Source organism: Glandiceps talaboti, chromosome 4 (assembly GCF_964340395.1).
Source record: "Glandiceps talaboti chromosome 4, keGlaTala1.1, whole genome shotgun sequence".
Classification (NCBI taxonomy): Eukaryota; Metazoa; Hemichordata; class Enteropneusta; family Spengelidae; genus Glandiceps; species Glandiceps talaboti.
Window position 1 is genome coordinate 24,755,735 of NC_135552.1, and position 20,565 is coordinate 24,776,299.

Below are 20,565 nucleotides of genomic sequence, written 5' to 3' on the forward strand. Positions count from 1 at the left end.
AGTATAGAATATGATGGTGTTTAAGAAATAAGTGCTCAGTCTGGAATTGAATGTAATGTATATGTACATGTACATATACACTTTTTCTTGTACATTTATGTATATGTGTGCATATGCGCGCGCACACACACACACACACCCACATGACTTACAATGTATATATAGGGTATAGAAAAATTAATTATGATAATTACAATTCATAGATAGTTAATGAATTTTATGAATTTGTTGTCATCACTAGACAAAAGATGACCATGACTGGTACTGTTTTGAGTGTCATAAATCGGGAGAAGTTATCCGTTGCCATGGCTGTTTCCGTGTTGCTCATTCCAAATGTCTGGAAAAGAGGAAAGAACCAGCACCAGAACATGGCCATTGGTACTGCTGGGTTTGTGTGGTGAGTGTTAATAACTTAAAGGTATACATTCAAACCTTTGATATGCATCTAATGAACTTCTTAGTCATTAAACTGCCATTGATTATAACATTTTGTAATATTACATTCAATTGTGCCATGTGTACTCAGCTGATATATAAATACATGTAGCTTATAAAGAAGTGTTTATTAAATCCTGTGGCTGAACAAAATATTAAATCCTCCTTATTTGTCTTGCAGGCATGTCGAAAGAAGAATCACACCATTGGACGATCAGAACTTAATAAATTACTGGGGTTTACTCTTTTGAGGATGAAGGAAAAGGTAGGGAAAGTACGAACACTAAACTAATATCATAAATTTGAAAAGGAGTTAATTATGTATACAATGTTAATTCTTATTATTATTTATTATTAAACTTTATTTCGGGAAAGAAAAGAATGCAAACACGCTCATAAACATCCGACAGATAAAAACTCTCCATAAAAAAACCAGCAATTTAAAACAAGTAAGAACATGAGCAGAACAAGGAAAGATAAAGATCGTAATTAATTACGACAGCTTTAGTCAAATAGTAAAAGAGATAAAAATTCAGCAAAAGAATGAGCAGAACAAGGAAAGATAAAGATCATAATTAAGTTATTCAAAGTTAGTCATACTATTGTGCAAGTTAGATGGTTTGATATGCAAATGTTAACATTTTATGAGCGAATCAAATTGTTATGCAAATTAGCTACTGCAGAATTCAAATTTATGCAAAAGAGAGGAAAAAGCTCTCGTAATCTCTTTCATCACTAGCCTCAGTATTGTTTTGGCAAGGGTAGATTTAGAGACGTTGCACGATGCAGGTTTGGTGAAATGGACTTTTCTGGATCTCTAAAGCATCTCCAAGAAATGCAGCTGAAATGAAATCAGGCTTGTCTTTGTTCCCAATAAATGTTATCCCTGTAAGTCCTATCTTTTCCAGGTGTTGATGGAAAGGCAATTACATATTGGATGATGTGGTAATCAATTTCTTGCAAATATTGAGAAATTATATTATGAAATACTTTTTGAGATGATATTATGACCAAATGCAGTTAGACTTTATCTTTCTGAAACTACATTTCTCCTCTAATATTTCAGATCAAATTGAAAATAGTTTTGAAAGTAAATTACTGAGAAGTATTGTCTGCCACCCCCCCCCCCCCCCACCCCACAAAAAGAAAATGTAAAATTCAATATGTCATTATTTGTGCAGTCAGTGCTGAAGTAATTGCACCATATTGATCTCATACAGATATAAAAGACTAGACTGAAACTCACATATAGCTAAGAATGAAACAGATGGTCACACACACACCTACACACATATATGCACCAAAGAAACTTATGAAATCTGTTAGTTAGAAACTAACACCAAACTAATCAATATTATCCTTGAGGACTAAACAATTCACATCGTAAAAACTGTTGAAGGCTATGAAAATTATGAACTGACAGTTATGTATGATTTGCAACAAGATAGGGTGAAATGCATAAATTGTGAATTTGATGTAATATTTTGGTGAGAATCACCCATCAGAATCACTTGACTAGCAGTTCTATAATAGATGTAGGCTTATTGATACAGTCAAACCATGCAATGACTAAATTACTTATTGAAAGGAGATAAAAACAGTGATGGAAATAAACCAATAATTCAAATACTGTAAATGTTTTTATTTTGCCATATGATAAATTTGGTAGGATATCAATTTAGGACATGTCAGGTACACTTTTAATTTGACGAACAAGTATTTGTAAATAACATGCCTTTGGACTGCCATATTCAGTGATGCTATTATTGACAACTTTCACAACAGTTGAATACAGAAATATGACAACTTGTAAAGTATGGTAACAAGACTTACATGTATATGTATTTCCACGGATAAAGCTTTTGTGCGTATTAAGCTAAAATAAATCCAGTGCCAAAAAACATAATTTTCACTATAGTATAAGTATTACTGGTTACTAGGTCCATTTTCACAAAATCAGTTTTTTCAAGCTGTGTGTTATTTAGCAATGTTGAAATGTTTTATTATGAAGTGATGTAAATGGAGAGCAACAGAGTTCAAACTAATCTTGTTCCAACAATTTCCTATTCAACAAATTTGAATTTGTTAAGGCCAATTTAATACTTCTAACTCAGTATGAACAATTTAAACCTAATTATTACCACTAATACTAATTCTGCAAACGGAAATTGAACACGTTTAATGTAAATATGTATAACAAACTCAACGGTTTCTTTTAATTTCATCTCGACATACAGGTATTTGAATTTGAAACACCTTTAAGATGCAATTGTTTATTGGCCCAACACACTGGTGTTTTTATTTTTCAAATTTGTGTAAATGCAGCCAAAAATAATATGTAGAATTGAAGGTGAATGTGAAAGTCTGCACAGAATATTATTTCTATATCCAGCAAAACTGATTGATGGTATAATCAATATTTGGGGACTAATGTGTTTTCTGGCAAATTTAAATACTAAGGGAGTGCAATATAGTTAATAATTTCAAAATATCGCATGTTTTGTTTCTTCTGTGCAGGCTCGAGAATTGTACAAGAAATTAAATCTAAAAGACACACCATACTTCTACTCCTTGATCCATACTCACACTGACCTCAGCTCCATGCAACAGGTAAGAAATCACAAACAGATATGCCATTTAGAGGTAAGAAATCACAAACAGATATGCCTTTTAGAGGTAAGAAATCACAAACAGATATGCTGTTTAGAAGTAAGAAATCACAAACAAATATGCAATTTAGAAGTAAGAAATCCATTGCAAACAATTGTGGCACTGATAGTTGGCAGCATAATACAGTGTTGCAGCCAGAGGTTTTTTTTGGGTCATTTGACACACATTTTTTGGACCTGACCCACAATTTTGGAAGTGACGGGTCATAGATGACACACACTAAAATTGTATGCAAATGTATTTAGCAACATGACCATGCGAAATTATCGCATACATTGCATAGATAACAACAGGGTTGGATAGGCAACTGGATAATCATTCAGCAAATACCTAGCATTGATCAACATGTGGGTAAATATTTTAAAAACTGTACAGTTGTACTACAATGCCATTGGCGCTCTTTTTTATAATGTCCCCCCAAAATTTATAATGACCATGAAAAATGAAAGTCTTGGGACACTATGTTCCACTCTTTCAAAAGGCTGGCTGCAACACTGCATAATATACAATAAATAAGTACATTTTACTTTTCCGTCAAATTGTGATTGAACAACAAAAACATTGTAGGGGAAAGTCTATGCATATATCCATGTATAGATTTTTCTGATTTTGTTTTGTATGCTTCGTCATATTTGAAATGATGATAGTTATGCAATGAAATGTTTTGATTCAGAAGGTGATGAGATTGTTGTTTGGCGAAATTCATTTTGTATAACTTTTCTTAACACAGAAAGTAGACGACAACAAATATCGCAGTTTAGAAGACTTTGAGGGTGATGCCGATTTGATGCTTCATAACAATATCGTATACTATGGATCTGAAAGTGAACGTGTAGAGTTATGTGAAATGGTAGTTGAAGACTGCAAACATGATGTAAGTACTTTGAAAAATACCCAACATTTTCCTTGTGTAGTTGTCAGGGAAATAAAATTGTCAGTGTACTTCATAAATGAAATTTAAAAAATAATAATATTAGTGGTATAATCAGCCAAAAACAATTAATCAAACTTTTGACCGTTCATGTATGTATTCATTTGTATGTGAAACTTGTTATTTACTTCAGTGTCAAATAAGAAATATGATATTGCATAATTTTGTAAAATATAGATAAATGTTATAAAAGCTTATAAATAATTGAATGTCTCGGTTTCGTACGTCAGTGAGATCACAATAAACCATGATAGGTTAAAAGTCAATATATTTTGCCATTAAAGATACAGTTTACATAAAAACAAATGTATGCAGCCTGGCAAATTCATGTACATCTCACCATCATGTGTTAGCAGCTAGAAGGGTCAATACCTACACCCAACCCTACACTGTATGTTAACATTAGCCTACCTCATTGCTGACACTGAGCTGGCACTAACGTTTCACCAGTATTTGATAGTAATCTGGTGGTGAGGAGGTCATACCTCCACCATCCGGGTGTTGACAGCATGTTGCCACCAGGCAAATAGCAAAGGGATTCTTGAATTATACTAGTAATTGATACAATTCGATCCTAACATATGCAGATTTATAACCATGTCCTTATCAGAATAATATGATGATGGATAGCTATTTTTGAGTACAAATGCTGAAATTCTAGATACAGTATAGACCATTGTTATTGTAATTGACATTATTGTTTGTTTATTACCCTACAGTTAAGTGAAATAAAAGTGTGTAAGGACTGTTACAAGATGTCCAACTGTAGAACATCAAAAGATTGGTTTTGTAGACCATGTGTGAGTATATAAAGACACAAATTTATTTTTAGAAATTACACGACTTAGTTTCTAAACTATGAAATGTATATAAATAGTGCATTAAGTGTTTTCAGCAAATGATTGTAGTGCATTACTGTGTGAGCAATTCAATATTTTTGCTGAGTGACTTTCAAAATCTCTACAGCTTGCTACCTTTTTGCAAATTGTTGTTAAATTTCTGCCTTTTGAAAAAATACCAAGTATTTACCGGAAACAGTACATGTCTTTCTGATTAGCTGACTTTATAATATCTAACCCCTGGTTGTTGTTGGTACTGTGTTCACTGTTATGACACACTAGTGTAATGGTATGAAAGCATGTTCTTGACAATTTAATTTTAATTTTTTAATTTTAATCATTTCACAGTAAATTTTAAGTCTATGAGATGCAATATATTGATTGGGTTTGATCACTAGATGACCATACATGCTTGAGCAAGAACATAAATATTTTGAAAATACAAAATATATGAAAAACTGTAGTTATTGCAGTAACAGCTGCTGCAGTGTTAACAGATCTTGTACATATTCTGCAGATAATTTTTTAGATACACTCCATTTCCATTTCAGTATATAATATGTAGTTACATATTATATTTTCTCTATTGCAGTCAATCACTCATGAGTTGGTTTGGGCACAAATGAAAGGTTTTGGCTTCTGGCCAGCAAAAGTCATTCAGAGAGAAGGCGACCGGGTAGATGTGCGATTCTTTGGAGCATTACATCAAAGGTGAGTCAGATACACAAAACAGACTTTATGTTAATAAAATGCCTCTTTTGTTCATGTGTGTTGTTATCCAATAAAGTACATTAAATATATTTTTTTTAAATGCGTCTGAAGGAATGTAAATACAGAAATACCAACACCTAGGTATTTACATGTATGTTTATGTCTAAAGATGATTTATGGCTGGAGCTAAAGGAACTCTTACCAGTGTTTGAACTTGCTGTGGTGTGAATCTGCTGCAGTAAACTTGTATAGTGTTTCCATTTATTGTAGATGTCTATAGAATATTGAACTATGACATTTGGAATTTATTAGCAAAAAGAATCAAATAATAGTTCATAATTCACCATTCCCTGTTATTCCATTCCTAACTACATGTACAAATGTATGGTGTTGATGCAGTTAGCTCCATCAGTCCGTCCATTTGTGCATGCATGCATGCATGCATGCGTGGGTGTGTGGTGGGGTGGGTGGGTGCATCCATCTGTCCATCTGTATATACGTCATTTCTCAGACATGCAATTTTCCTGCATTATCATAGATACCATGTTGTATTTATTTGTTGCCACCAATTTCTTTTGACTAATGTCTACATTCAGTCGCATAACTCACGTCTGCATTCAGTCACATTGAAGTAATTTATATGAGGGGGCTGTGTGTTCTACAAAGACTTGTTTTCTCATCACACTAAACATGGAGAGCTGATACATGTATACTTAGGACACAGAAATACAATACTACTTAATAGTGTACATGTATCAGTTTTAGTTATTAAATGATTGGATTGTTATTACTGTACAGCTTGAATCAATACAGTCTGGTACCAATTAGTGGCAAGATCAGTAGTTCAATGTATGGATGGATAAAAAGCAAAATTCTTTTACTTATAGGCCTCAGGAAAAAATAGTTCTTTTGTTGACACTTTATTTTAGTGCTGTGCATTTACTATACTGAAAATTCTTCCATTTCTGAATTTGATGACATTTTTTTTAGAAATATTTGTATTTAGGGGTACAAAACAGATCCATTGAAATGATATCATTTTGTAAGATGAGAATTGAAATGTCTCAAAACACTCCCCCCCCCCCCCCCCCCACCACTGTAAAAGAATTTAGTTTTTAATCCTACATTGAATTATTGATCTCGCCCCTTTTTTGGTACTAAATGTCAACTTCTGGCTATGTATTGCTTTATTAAAATCATCAATTTGTCGTCACTTATTCCATAAGGTAGTGATTAATAGGTATTGAAATTCTGATGATTAATTTTCATTTTGAAACTACTGATTAATTTTCATTAATTGATGTAACATCAGGTATTTATTTGATGTTTTCTGACATCTCATTAAATTTTTTGGCAATTCACATATGTCACCTTTGATAATTACATATTTACTAATCACATGTTTTGCTGATTCATTTCACTGACGAATTCACTTGACATTTTACTCACTAATTATTTTTTTTTGCTACTCATAATTTGCTGACAGCAAATTTTTCAAGAAAATGTTATTGCATATAATATCATCCTTTCTTTGACTTTCAGATTAGAAAAAATGTTGAAAGAGAAACATGCAGAATTATTTTTAATAGGCTTTTTAAACATCCTTAATTGGCGTTATGATACAGCATAGTGCCAATCAAACTTTAATTCACTTTTAGGCATAGACGTTGGACAGAGTTCCTCTCCAACTTCTTTGCTTTAAATATTTACTGTGAATTTACCATGTATATAATAATCAAATCATTGATTGCATGCCGTGTTATACACACAATATTGTCACATGATAACATCTTGTGAGATAGTTTCAGGGCAAATTATATACTTAATTGCTTACACTGTCCATGGCAAATACTCAATTAAAAATAATACTTCCACAAGAATTGCAATTTATGAAGATACATATTTTGGCAATCTATTAATAAATAAACGTTCTAATTACAAAAACTAATACTGTAATAAATATAATCCTATCATATATTAAGCATTCATTTGGCATATGTATTAATTTTTGTAATGGAAATAATATAGCCCTCAATATGAAAAAGCTTATAGACTTAGCATGTAATAATAATAATCTTTATTTATACTGGATAGTTCTTTAAGTATATAAACACTTGTCTCCCAAGAAGTCCAGTGAGGGCCATCCCTCAGGGTTCAGTGTTAATGCAGGAGGAAACTGGAGTACCCGGGGAAAATCTGCGTTGTTCGGTAGAGTCAAACTGAACGACTCTCTTCTTACTTACAGTGTGGTAAATTTAATCAAACCCTGAATGGGTTTGAACCCTGACTGCAGTGGTAAGAGGCAAGTTGTTTAACCACTCGGCCATTGACAACCCAATTCATGTGCCACTTTTAAATGGACCCAAAGGTGAAAAATTACCATACTACTAAAATATTTAAGTGCCAAAATATGTGTTTACAGTAATCACATGCTTATTCCAAGTTTTCTGTTGTCAATCAGGGCATGGATTGCAGAATCTAATGTTAGAGACATTGGTACAGATATCAAAAAGATGAAAATCAAATCCACACCTGGCTGGCATAATGCTTGCAGAGAACTGAAAAAACACCAGGGTCTCCTGTCAGCCAAGGAGAAACCAGTGAAGAAAGAGAAAGACAAAGGAGAAAAATCTGATAAGACCCACAAAACACATAAATCTCATCGTAGTAAGAAAAGACCCAGAGAAGCAGACACCACTGAACAAGATGATGCTATTTCAAGTTCTAATGGTGACCAGCAGGTTAAAGTTCAAGTAAGTACAGGCAATGTGACCCCACGGCAGGTAGTGTGACTGCCATATTCATAGAGGAAGCATTGAACAAAATAATCTTTGTATACCAAAAAATTAATATGTATCTTTTACATTTATGTAAAAACACGTGAAACATGAATGGATAAGATCAGCTCTCTGATAGAAAGTACTGTGATATATCATACATCTTTTCAGTTCAGTGGATTCCATTGTAAAGTAACTTAAGGAGAAGCTAATTTAAACCCCAAAAAACACACCACACGTTTTAAGTGCATTATTCCACAACATACTCAAGGTATTGCAGAATTATTACACCTGCCACTGAGTTGTAATAATGACGCTGATAGAATGTAGTTTTTGGTGCGTTAGGCACACTGGCTTAATGTTTGGAATACCAATTACTTTCTAGTAGGCACCCATTTGACATGACTGAGTGAGCCAAAGCAATTTTAGTGTGATGTGAATTACAAAATCACTCATGGTTTTTAGCCACAGATGAGATTGATGAGATCAAACAATCATCCAGATAATGAGTTACCCACACTATGAGCACTCCAACTAAAGTAGTTGTTCATCCACCAAATTGTTGATATGTTTCAAAATGTAAAGAGTCAAAAAAGTTAGATTATCAAGTTTATTTTAAGGAGACATGGTGATTATACATTTGTATGTGATTACGCTATTGTTTCAAGCACATTTCTTAGATAGCACTACCAGACAATTGTTTACTAAACATCAAAATAATCCTCAGTTGAATAATGAATATATCTGGTATATCACTATTTTCTTCACATTGATTGCAAATATTTGATTCATTAGGCCAATGACAATGTGACCTCCAGTCAAGATTCCAACCAAGGCTCACCCATCAGTACTGAAGCATGTCCTGCTAAACGGGTAAGATCATAAATTATCAGTACCTGTAATAGTATTTTACCTCTAATGCTAGAATGTCAAAATAGAATGACATCACTGGTTCTGATATGCTATAATGTAAGTTGAATAGGTTGTGCAGAAGTCATGTTGTTGACCAAAAACTCAAACCATTGCATTCAAATGCTAATGATAAACATCATATATAATGGCAGATTTGTTTGTAAATGATACAAATATGAATAACAATTTGTGTTTGGTGAAATTTCTATATCAAAAGAACAAAATTTTTGGAAGATATGTACAGCTATATTGGTTGCTGGTTGACATATACAACTTATAGATTTGTATATATGTGCTGCATTTGTTTTTAGTGGAATTGTATATAATCATAATTTAATGGCGAATTGAGACAGTGTATTGACAAATTGAATATTATCAACACCCTCAATGTTATGTATGAAGTACACATTTAAAATAGTAACGAACTTGAGATGTAAACTGTGATATAAGGCAAAAGTAGCTGTCTTTGAAGGCAGCGATAGATAGCAGCAGTGTGCAGGTACATTGTAGTTTGATCCTCATCCCACACAATTCTAGTCTTATGTCATACATGTACTGTCTTCTGAGGTTGACAATTTTTATCACTACTGTAGACAATAATGTTTGAAAATTAGATTGGACTTTATCACACTCATAATTATAATATTTATATGTTTATGTACAAGTAAATAGTGTAGTAAGAATATAAATACACAATGACCAACAACAAAAGACTTTAATGTAATGAAAAAATGAAATGTCAAGTCCTTAAGGTATGAACTGTATGCGTCTGTATATATTTAACAGTATACATGTACAAAAATGGCCCGAATAATAACTACAAAAAGAGCTCTATGTACATTTATACTTGTATAAAACTAGATGAATATGAAAGGTAATGGTAAACATCTAAAAATAAATGAGTGCAAAAAATGACTTAACAAACATCCAAAAATAAATGGGAACGTAAGAGGCTGGAAATGTCCAAAAAGATGTTTGGTGCAAAAATGGCTGTACAGATAAATGCAAACAAAAGTTGCTGTTAACATCAGAATATAATTGGCAAATATAAAGATGTCACTAGATGGTCAAAAATTAACAAGAACAAAAATGTCTGTAAATGAGAAGAATTTGGAGCATTTCAGGCTTTATCTTCCGTCAAATGAAATGAAAAATGGTAAAAGCAGTTAACATCTCTGGACTAATAAAGATGGCATGAAATGACAGATTCTGAAGTTTCAGTGATAATTTATATTCCTTTGAATCTGACCTTAAATGAAATTTGATATTTTTTCTATAATTGCCCATGATTCAAGCCCTGGTTCACACATTCTTACCATTGGCACCATAAGGCTGAGATCAGATCTTTCATTTGTTTTGTACCCACTTTTTTATAGCACTATCAGAAAGCAGTTTGTTCATCACACCTAAATTGTAATCATAATGCAAACTTGACCTTTGACATAACACAACATAGGACTAATCATTCTTTGGTTTGTATTACAATTTAGCGGAAGACATCAGCCAGCAACAGCCCTCCCCAAGAGCCCAGTCCTCCTGAGCAAAGTCCCCCTGCCAAGTGTGACTGTCATGAAAAGTACACCAGTATATTTGCTGATTTCAAAACAAGATTAGAACAGGACCATCATAAAGAAAAGGAGGAAGCCATCACTGAGGCTCTGGAAAAGGTATGTGTCTGCATTAATGATGGGATGATGGAATTTTGCACAGTTTGATAGGGATTATTATAGAAAGGTCTTAGTTTTAATTGGTTGGTACATGTTATACATGACTTATTGAAAACCTGAGTGAAAATTCATTTGTGGTCAAAATAATTTTGTACACATTTGATATCAAGGTTACAGTAAGTATTATTTCCCAGCCAAGATGAACACAAAAACTTTGTCTAGCCCAGCCTGCACCGGAACAATGTCCTAGCTGATTTTTGAATTTGTCAATGCAGTTTGGCAAAATGGCAAACTACATGACATATACAAAAATGTACATGGATATATCAATTTATGAGAGAGAAAAGTTATTTTTAAAAAAAAAACTTTTTATCTACAGATGAGAGCAGAAATGGAGGCAGACAAACAGCAAACTATATCAAGAATAAAAGATACCATGATGGCAGAGATAGACAGGACAAAGAAACAAGCCAGAGAAAAATGCCAAGAAGAATATATTGAGGAAATGAAGAAAATGGAAGCCAAACACAAAGAAGATCTCTCTCAAGCTAAGAAAAAACAATGGGTATGTGTTGGTGAAAAAATATAACCTATTAACTTGTAGAATATTTCACAGTAAAATTTTAGAGCTGTCGTTAATTAAAGGTTATATATCAAATGATTTTAACTATTTGATTCAAAAGGAATCCCACATTTGTTAGGGATTTTGTTTAGTCTTGGAACTGTGTATTGCCATAGATAGGGTACTTTGAATAGGGTTCATTTGAAGAAATAAATGTACAAAGTAATAATTATATCTCCAATGTGGTTTCATAGACTCAATCTTATGATCCATGCTCACTTCGTTTTGTATTTTGACCATACAACTACTATCTCCAAATTCTTCATTCAGGCCTACACACCTTGGATGGTAGTGACTTGCTCATAAGTTGGAGAGACAAAATTCATGGTTTGATCTTCTTTTTTTTAGTGCATAAACTGTGAAGAAGAAGCCATGTATCACTGCTGCTGGAACACGTCATATTGCAGTATCAATTGTCAACAGATTCACTGGCACAAAGAACACAAGAAACTGTGCAGACGAAAGAGATAGACCCGCTATGAAGTCATGTCAGTGGGGTCAAAGGTCATGCCACAGGGTTAGAGGTCAAACTTAAATGTCAATCTGATGGACTAAATGTAGATGTGACAGTTTTCAGTTTCATATAGATGTAGATTTTATCAAACTTGGTGACTTTTTGAAAATTTTAAAATATTTGTGTGTCACATGCATTTGTGAGACACAATTTATGCTGCCTTGATCTTTATAAATGTTTGAAATTTAACAATGAGAAATATTTTGGACCAGAAAACTAATCATAGTAATTTTTCCAAGTCAAAGTACCAAGCAAGGCAATCTAGCCAGAGTCAGTTATTCACTACCTCTAAAAGCAGATGAAGAGAAGTACTGCTTTGTTCAGCACAGCTGTTGAATTTGTAAAGACCAAACAGTTGAGTGATTAGTAACTAGATATGCAACTCATATCCATACTTCAAAATGTGTGGTGTTGAGTCTGTATGGTTGAGTCCAAGACATTCTTTGCAGTCTTAATTCGTAGTTTCAGTCTTCATAACATAACATTCCAAAACTCCATTTATTTATTTATTGCTTATGAAACCACTGTCTCTGCTGTACTAGATGTCAGGTCATTGAAAGCCATACTAACACAAAAAAAAACAAAACATTGAGTCATTATCAACATCTCAAGCCCAACCATACTGAAGCCACTGTCTTCTGTAGTGGCTGCAAAATCAGGTCGTAAAGAGATATACGGCGTCACTACTCAGAGACCAATCAGACATAATGAAGCAGCACTTCTGACACTTTGCTTTTAGATGCATTGAATGATATTTCAAAGGTTCTTTACCAATATAACAGCAGTCAACCAATATTTTAACGAGATCACAAAAACAATACCTGTTCTCCTGGAGCATAGTATCAGATTTGACCATACATTAGTTGTTCCTTAGCAGTTTTTTGTCCTGCATATTTTTCGAAAACCTTTTGATACCTTATTTATGCATTCTTTATATAATTATTATTAAGGTTGATTGTTACTTTATGAGGTTTATCAGTTTATACATCTTTGAATCAACTAATGCTTCCAGTAAGTGGGTCATTCTTTTTTTTGAAAACTTTTTGATCTGTTTGTGTTAACATCAAAACAACTCAACCAGCATCATTTTGTGTTACCTGTGTTTTACACATCATGATTGATTTCTCAAACATTTCCTTGTGTGATTAGACTATAGTCTCACTGTTTGTTGTTGAACCAAAAACCTGTTATACGCTTAAATGTTATTTTCGTATGTTTTTCTGAACATCAGATTTGCTTTGTTTATTATAAACAAAATTAGCATGCATATTTTAGGCTTTTTCCATTGCTATTTTGTGAAATTGAAGGGTAAACCCTAGCCAATTATGATTCAGTAATAGTGTGGTATAATTAATACAGACAGACAGACAGACAGACAGACACACTCGGAGTATAGTAATCATCACCGTGTTGATTGTGTTGCTAACAACGTTTTGTGTTCTGTTCCTATCATACACTGATGTGGTCATTCAGCATATTCATCTAGGTATACTTGAGCCAGTGTGGTGTTGTGACACTTTATAAAAGCACAAATAACTGCTACAGGTAAAGGAAATTATCACATTTGAGGGAACTTAGGCATGTTTTGTGTACTCATATAACATCATGTGAATGTGGTAGTCTTATGAAGACACCGACGGTCTAGTTTCAAAATGACAAAAAATGTCTTTATACATTACAGGATCTTAGTTGTTTAAGCATAGCGATAAATCAATATGAAGTGTTCCTATTTTGCATTTACCAAGATGTGTTAGCGCCCTCAAGGCAGGCAAGGGCCAGTGCTTTTGTTTGTTTAGACACAATTCTTTTTGACATCTGTTATTGTGTCCTTAGTATACTAAAAGTAAACTCCCTGAAAACCATGCAAAAAAATATTGTAAACATTGTATGTTTTTACTTCCAATAAACAACCTTACTGAAAGTTACTATTTATAACTAAGACAACTTATATAAATTGACCAAAATATTGCTTAATTGTAATTTCTAACAATCGTTACGCTATCTTCTCCAAATCTCTATTTTTATATGAGATGCAACTTGCTAACCTTTATGTAACTTATAAAAACAATATATAAATTATGCAAGGGAAGAAACAGTGTTTAAGTGTTGTCCCTCCATTTTTCAAAATATATAGTCGTTACAGACGCATATATAGGTATGATGCATTTTATTCCCCCGTAATACTTAACTGTCGTGTCTAAAAACAGGCAGATTTTGCCTTGTTTTTTTCACATATACCATCACGCAAGTTGTTTTTCTACAATTGACCCTTTTGTATTGCTTAGCATTTGGTATGGTTTTAAGGGTAACATTATATTTTCTTGTTTTGACTGCATGTGTGTGTTCAAATTGTAACACGATCATGACAATCCAACTTGCTGATATTTGAATAACTAGATGGTTTTATGTGCGTCTTAAATCATGTCTGGTGTATGATGATAAATTGTAAGTTAAAACTGGTAGAGGTTTGAGAAATACAGGTGTTTAGGGAACAGTTTTACTGATATTGAAAGATGATTTGTGTACAGTATTTGTAAACATACTGGAGAAATGACATTGTTGCTTGCAAGAGCTTGTGTGTTATACCATGTTTCCTAATATGAAAATAGTTCATCTTTGAGTGTATGGCATAGGAAGCAATGTCTAGTAAAGAATGACTCTGTGAATCATGAAGTCAAAATATTGTAATAGCATTGGTCAAATATTAATGATGTACATTATATGTACAAGTGTGTACTAATTTAATTGGAATGGTAAATCAGGTGTTTGATTAGGCACATAATGTTGTTGGACAGGTTTTCTTCTGTACTGGCATATTATTCAAGACATGTAAGGTTTAATAATGTTGCCAACTTTTGGAGTCAAAATGCATGATCTCGTGTTAGCTGTGAATGTACCATAAGCTTACTCTCTGCAAATCTAAAAAAACATTTCATATAATGCTGACACAGAAGGGCCCATGATACTACTGTGGCAACCCAGCTATAGGCAAACAAAGATTGATGTAAAATAAAACTATTGTTGTTGCATGTGGTAAATTACACAAGTGGGTAATAGTGATGTCTTGGTTGTGTGGATATAGTCTCCCTGTAATTAAGTAATTAGTGTAAACACTGAATGAGGTTGAATGTGCAGTCACTTGAAAACTGACATGCCACCCAGTTGTGAGCGTAATTATACCGTGTCTATTGCAGCTATATCAGCATGCTACACACTAGTTTAGATTGTGTCTAAGTTTGCCGAAAGCTTGATTTCCACAGTAGTGGGTTACTTCAAAGAAAGTATGGAATAAATATTTATAATCAATGTCATATTCAAAAACATTTGTACATGTAATGAGATATAATTGGGTATTGTAATATCAGTCAGATTAGACATGTAAAGGTTACCTTTATGGCATATTTTCCCAAATTTTAAAAGGGCCAGCTAAATCAATATACTTGATATATTTTTGAAATCAATGTAACTCGAGATTTTTGGTTTAAAGCAGAGAGTTCACCTAAATGGGTGTTCTTTAATTTAAGAGCATAGGGAAAGTGTAATTGTCATATAATCCTGAATTTGAGAGGGTAGCATAATTTAAACATCTCTTGTACTAGTGCTAAAACCTCCCAAATATGACTTGATAACTACTGTGTAGATTGGAGGTCCTGGAGGATTTTTGACAAAGAAGGTTTTTTAATGGGTTAAATATGGGTAAGAATGGCATTTTTTGTAATATATGCATTGTCAGATGGTAAAGCCTTCTGTTGTTTTACTTGATTGAAAAGTGATGTAGGGAGTGATATATGATATACTTGCAATTGATACAAATACTAATTTATGGAACAAACACAAGCCCTTGAAGATTGACAGAGCATCAGTAGTAGTTCAGTGGGCTGGGCCTACCACACTCAAGTAGATGAATTTGTATGCATTGAGGCGGTCTAACCTAGCCTGTATTCCCTAGCTGTTTTAATATGGCTGAGTATGTATTGTGTGGTCTACCAAACTGCTGTTTGTCATGTAATTCAAATATGGCATCATTTGTCAGTTCATGATCTCTGTCATTATGTCAATCATATCATGTTCCAAACAATGATCAGTAAATCGCTTTAAGTTATATGCTATTTCCAGCCATTACTATCTTGGCTGCAAACTCTCAAAGTGGCACAGGATGAGTTTATGAGCTTTTTGTAAGTGGAGTGAGGGTGAGGTGGGTGGAGATGGGAATGCTAGCAAACTATTGAGAAGAGTTGATGTTAATGTCAATACATGGAATTAAAATAATCTTGTGCTATTGTGTTAACACAGTTGATGGCATAATAAGGGTTACCTTGATATTGTTGTATACATATACAAAATTTTGTCATCAAACCATTTATTTATAATACCTGCATTCTAGTTTGGAGTGCTGTCAAAAGTAAGTGAATGTTAAGAAAAAAACTTATGCCTTTGCCCACAGTGATAGAAGGACTAAGCTATGACATATTAGCATCATTGTTATGTTGCAAAAGTTGAGGACTCCCTAACACCATTGTATATGGTCATGGCACTCATAATTTAGGACTCCTTAACTCCGTTGTATATGGTCATAGTACTCATAATGCCACTCATAATTGAGGACTCCATAACTCCGTTATATATAGTCATGGTACTGATTGTCATCTGTACCAAAAAGAGTCAGTTCTAAAGAGCTGAATTTGTAGATGGGATAAAAACAAAGAATCTACGTGTATGATCTGAATGATTAGTAAATGAATGAAGAGTCAAATTTTGATATTATAGAAATTAAAATTGTAATTGAAATGAGTCAAAAAAATGTTGTAAAGGTATGTGGAGATTTGTCCAAATTTAAACTTCTTAAAGTAGTTTATTATATTGTCTATATTGCTATGTTGTTAAACTTTTTAAATGTAGTTTAAACAGTTATAAAATTGTCAGCTTAGACAAGTCTTATATTAATCAGATTGGTTACTGAATGTGCATTTGTACCTTCTTTTTGTACTTTGTGTATTCCCATATATGGTCAACTCATTCCAGTGGCATTCATATTTATATAGATGCCATATATGGTAATAAAACAAACTAATCAGAAGATTTGCGATATATGGTAAAAGAAGAAGAAAAAAAACATTATGTACATACACATAACCATATATGGTCAACTCATTCATATTTATATCAATACCATATATGGTTATTCAACAAACTAGTTTTATAGTTTACCATTTATGGTAAAAAGAAAAGTGAACACATAACCATATATGGTCCACTCTCTCCAGCCTTATGAAATATTCATGTCCACTGTAGTGATTTAACATTAACATCATACTTACTTTTTTATTATACTTGGTTACTTTTTTCTCTGGTTAGCATGATCAGTAAGCATGATGTAACTAATGGAGTGTAAAGCAGAATGTCGTGCTGTAGGTATGCAGACAGATTGAAGTTTATATCTGTCAAGAAGCTCAACTCAAAGCTTTGAACTTTGATTTTCACTTATACCTACCAATCAAACATTAGTCATCAACAGGTAAACAAACTGTCCCTTGATGGTAGTTTTACTAGAGGTTTTTATAACGTGTTAATCTATTTATATTCTTTCTAGTATTTATTTAATAGTTGTATGGAAAGTGATAATACATTGGTCATAGTTTGTTCAGATATGTCTGATCGCTATTGGAAAACTGGCCATTTTCCATTCATCACAGCCTTACTGGCTAAACCTGTTTTCAAACATTCCGGTTATACCTCATATATTTGACACCTCAGTAGTACCTACACTCTATATTTTTATCAGAAATCATAAGACCATGAAATTCACATCAGCATATATGTTTGATAGGTCATTACTAAATCATGTCCATTGTTACCTTGGCCTTTGACCTCAACAAGTTTCATGGAGTTCTATTCTCTGCTTTCATACCTTATCTCACCAGTTAGTGTACACACATAGGTTACCCAGACTCTCGCTGCTGGGGCTTCTGCCTATGAGACCTTCCCAAACGAGAGTCTTGGAAAACCACGTTCCAACTACCCAGTGATGGAAGTCACACATTACATTTCTTCCAAGCATAAAAAATGGGCTTACGAGGCCTGTTTGTTGTAATTAATATATATCAGTCAATCGAGAAGTGATAATCTGTAGTGAAGGTACCCAAATTGTTCAGCCTGCAATGTTGGACGTGAAGTATTCCCATGATGCATTGCTCTGAAAGCTACTCCCTGCATGGGCTAGTTGAAATCTCATTTTCCCAGACTCTCATTTGGGGCGGTCTCATAGGCAGAGCCCTCAGTGGCGAGAGTCTTGGTAACCGAGACTAGAACACACCTAAATGTTTAGCCCAACATATATACAAACTTCAGCCTCTGAGCAGTGTTGTTAGTGGTTTTGTTACCACATTCATTGTCAAAGAACTCTTAAAATATGTCATTCACAATTCTTGGTTAAAATTGAAACTTTGAATGTTTGAAAGTGCTACCTAAATGGTGAAAGAAGTATGAGTAAACCTTAGGTCTATTGAAAATAATATGCATGCATTCTTTAGAACTTTAACTTGTGACCTTCACAGTCAGTAATCATGGACCTGATTTGACAAGTATTTCACCTTTCATTTAGACAAATAATTTGGCTGACAAATACTGGTGCAAACATTTAATGTGGATAACATACCTAATGTGTTGTTGTACAATGCATAGGGTATTCCAAAAGAGTACTACTGAGCAGACGATCCTGTCCAACAGGTTTCTTTATTGGGAGGTAATTTGCATATAGTTCAGCATGATGTTTGATTTGATTGGTCGAAATTACAATTGGCTAGTACCCTTTCCCAAGACCGCAAATTACTGTCAATCTATATAATCATTCATATGCAAATGGGCTTCCTTTTAAAACCTGTTATATTGATAAATATTACAGAAAATCCATAAAAAAAATGTTAATTTTGTTAAAGTCGTTGATTAGAGTAGAACAAGAGTGTTAACACATTTTGATAACTATTTATCTCCAATTGGGGCATGTTCTAAACATGCTGAGTATTGTACTGTTCTTTAAAGTAACATAAATGTTGACAGTGTTTGACATTGCAGTTTTGTACAGTTGGATGTTTTCAACCCTCCGTAATTGTAGAGTTTGTGCACATAAACTATTTTCCCCCATGTTCATAGTTGTTGTACACTTGTAAGTTTTAATGCAAGAAAATAAAAACTGCTACCATATGATACATTTGTCATTCTTTTGGCCCGGGGTGGTCGTGTTTGTGTTGCATGTGCATGCATGTGTGTGTACATAAGTGCATATATATATATATATATATATATATATATATATATATATATATCTGTCTGGTCTGTATGTGTGTGTGTGGTGGGGGGGGGGGGGGATATTACAATGGGTTCTGCCTGTCTGTCCATTCTTTCTTCTGTCCATGCGTCCATAATACATCATTTCTCAGACATGCAATATCCAATTTCTTTCAGGTGTGGCACAAAGGTTACATGTCATTTCGTACATATGCACATCAATTTTTTTGCGAGATATGCAAATTTGATAAAGCAGCCATATTTATAGTTAAAAATAAATATTTACTGCACCACTCAAAAACCGTAATGCATAGAGGCTCCATTCAAGTGTCTACCCCTATTATCAGGTACAAGCTGTCTTTTAAGATATTGACCTTTGACCTTGGCCTTCAGGTTCCCCATTGTCAAAATTGTATCTGCCATAGAGGGCGCTCGAGATCGGTGAGAGACTTATCACGTGTATCGGAGACTGTAGACATCCTACAACAGTGGGCGCATCAGTGAAGTACATATAAACGTGGATGTACCTCTGAACATTTCTTGGGTCTTGAAGGCTCCGTAATTAATGTTGGAGTTAGGAAATGTCCGATTTTTTGGCAGGTAAGGCGTCATTTACCAGAAAAATCCACCCATGGAAGAAGTATCACCGACCTATAAACTTTGCGAGGCAGATCTGTCTCACAGCTGTCTTTTTGCGTTTTCCTTGCAGAGATTGTAGAATTTGCTTTACGGTTAAATGATGGAATGAGAAACTTAAAAAACAAGAAAAAAACAACCTCAAAATCAAAACTAACGCTACAATTTTTGCAGCTGACGAAGCCAGAGGCGTTCATAATCCTTCTCCCCTAATACAGCCCTGATATATTAAAATAACGTATTTGTTTTAGACGTGGCACATAACTCCATTGCTTACAAGATTACATGGTCTTTTATGTTCTTATCAAACATGCACAAATTGTGGCAATATTGTAGAAGAAAATTCTTTTCAAACAGAAGTTGTTCAGCCCGCGGCCGGCACGTGACATTTGGATTGTAGCGCCCTCTAACATTTGACATGTAGTATTTTGTACATGTATTTTGTACCAGTTCACCCTTATCCAGTGAATTTGAATGAACCTCCACTCACTGGAACACAAAGTGGAATGGGTGGGGTAGGTATATTGTTTTAAAAATGTCTTTCATGTGTGAGTGTCTAGTTCAGGT

At 33.7% G+C, this 20,565-nt stretch overlaps 1 protein-coding gene across 1 annotated transcript in view; it reads left to right on the forward strand.

The window, feature by feature from the left end:
• The window catches only part of LOC144433509 (zinc finger MYND domain-containing protein 11-like), a 38,892-nt gene extending 19,611 nt beyond the window's left edge, over positions 1 to 19,281 (forward strand). Inside the window, exons 3-13 of the mRNA XM_078121817.1 lie at positions 242 to 397; positions 617 to 700; positions 2,953 to 3,045; positions 3,836 to 3,979; positions 4,756 to 4,836; positions 5,468 to 5,586; positions 8,048 to 8,339; positions 9,159 to 9,236; positions 10,766 to 10,942; positions 11,322 to 11,507; positions 11,913 to 19,281. Coding sequence (XP_077977943.1) covers positions 242 to 397; positions 617 to 700; positions 2,953 to 3,045; positions 3,836 to 3,979; positions 4,756 to 4,836; positions 5,468 to 5,586; positions 8,048 to 8,339; positions 9,159 to 9,236; positions 10,766 to 10,942; positions 11,322 to 11,507; positions 11,913 to 12,035 — 1,533 coding nt within the window. The 3' untranslated portion in view covers positions 12,036 to 19,281. The remainder of the gene's footprint in view (positions 1 to 241; positions 398 to 616; positions 701 to 2,952; positions 3,046 to 3,835; positions 3,980 to 4,755; positions 4,837 to 5,467; positions 5,587 to 8,047; positions 8,340 to 9,158; positions 9,237 to 10,765; positions 10,943 to 11,321; positions 11,508 to 11,912) is intronic.
• Positions 19,282 to 20,565: the final 1,284 nt, after the last annotated feature.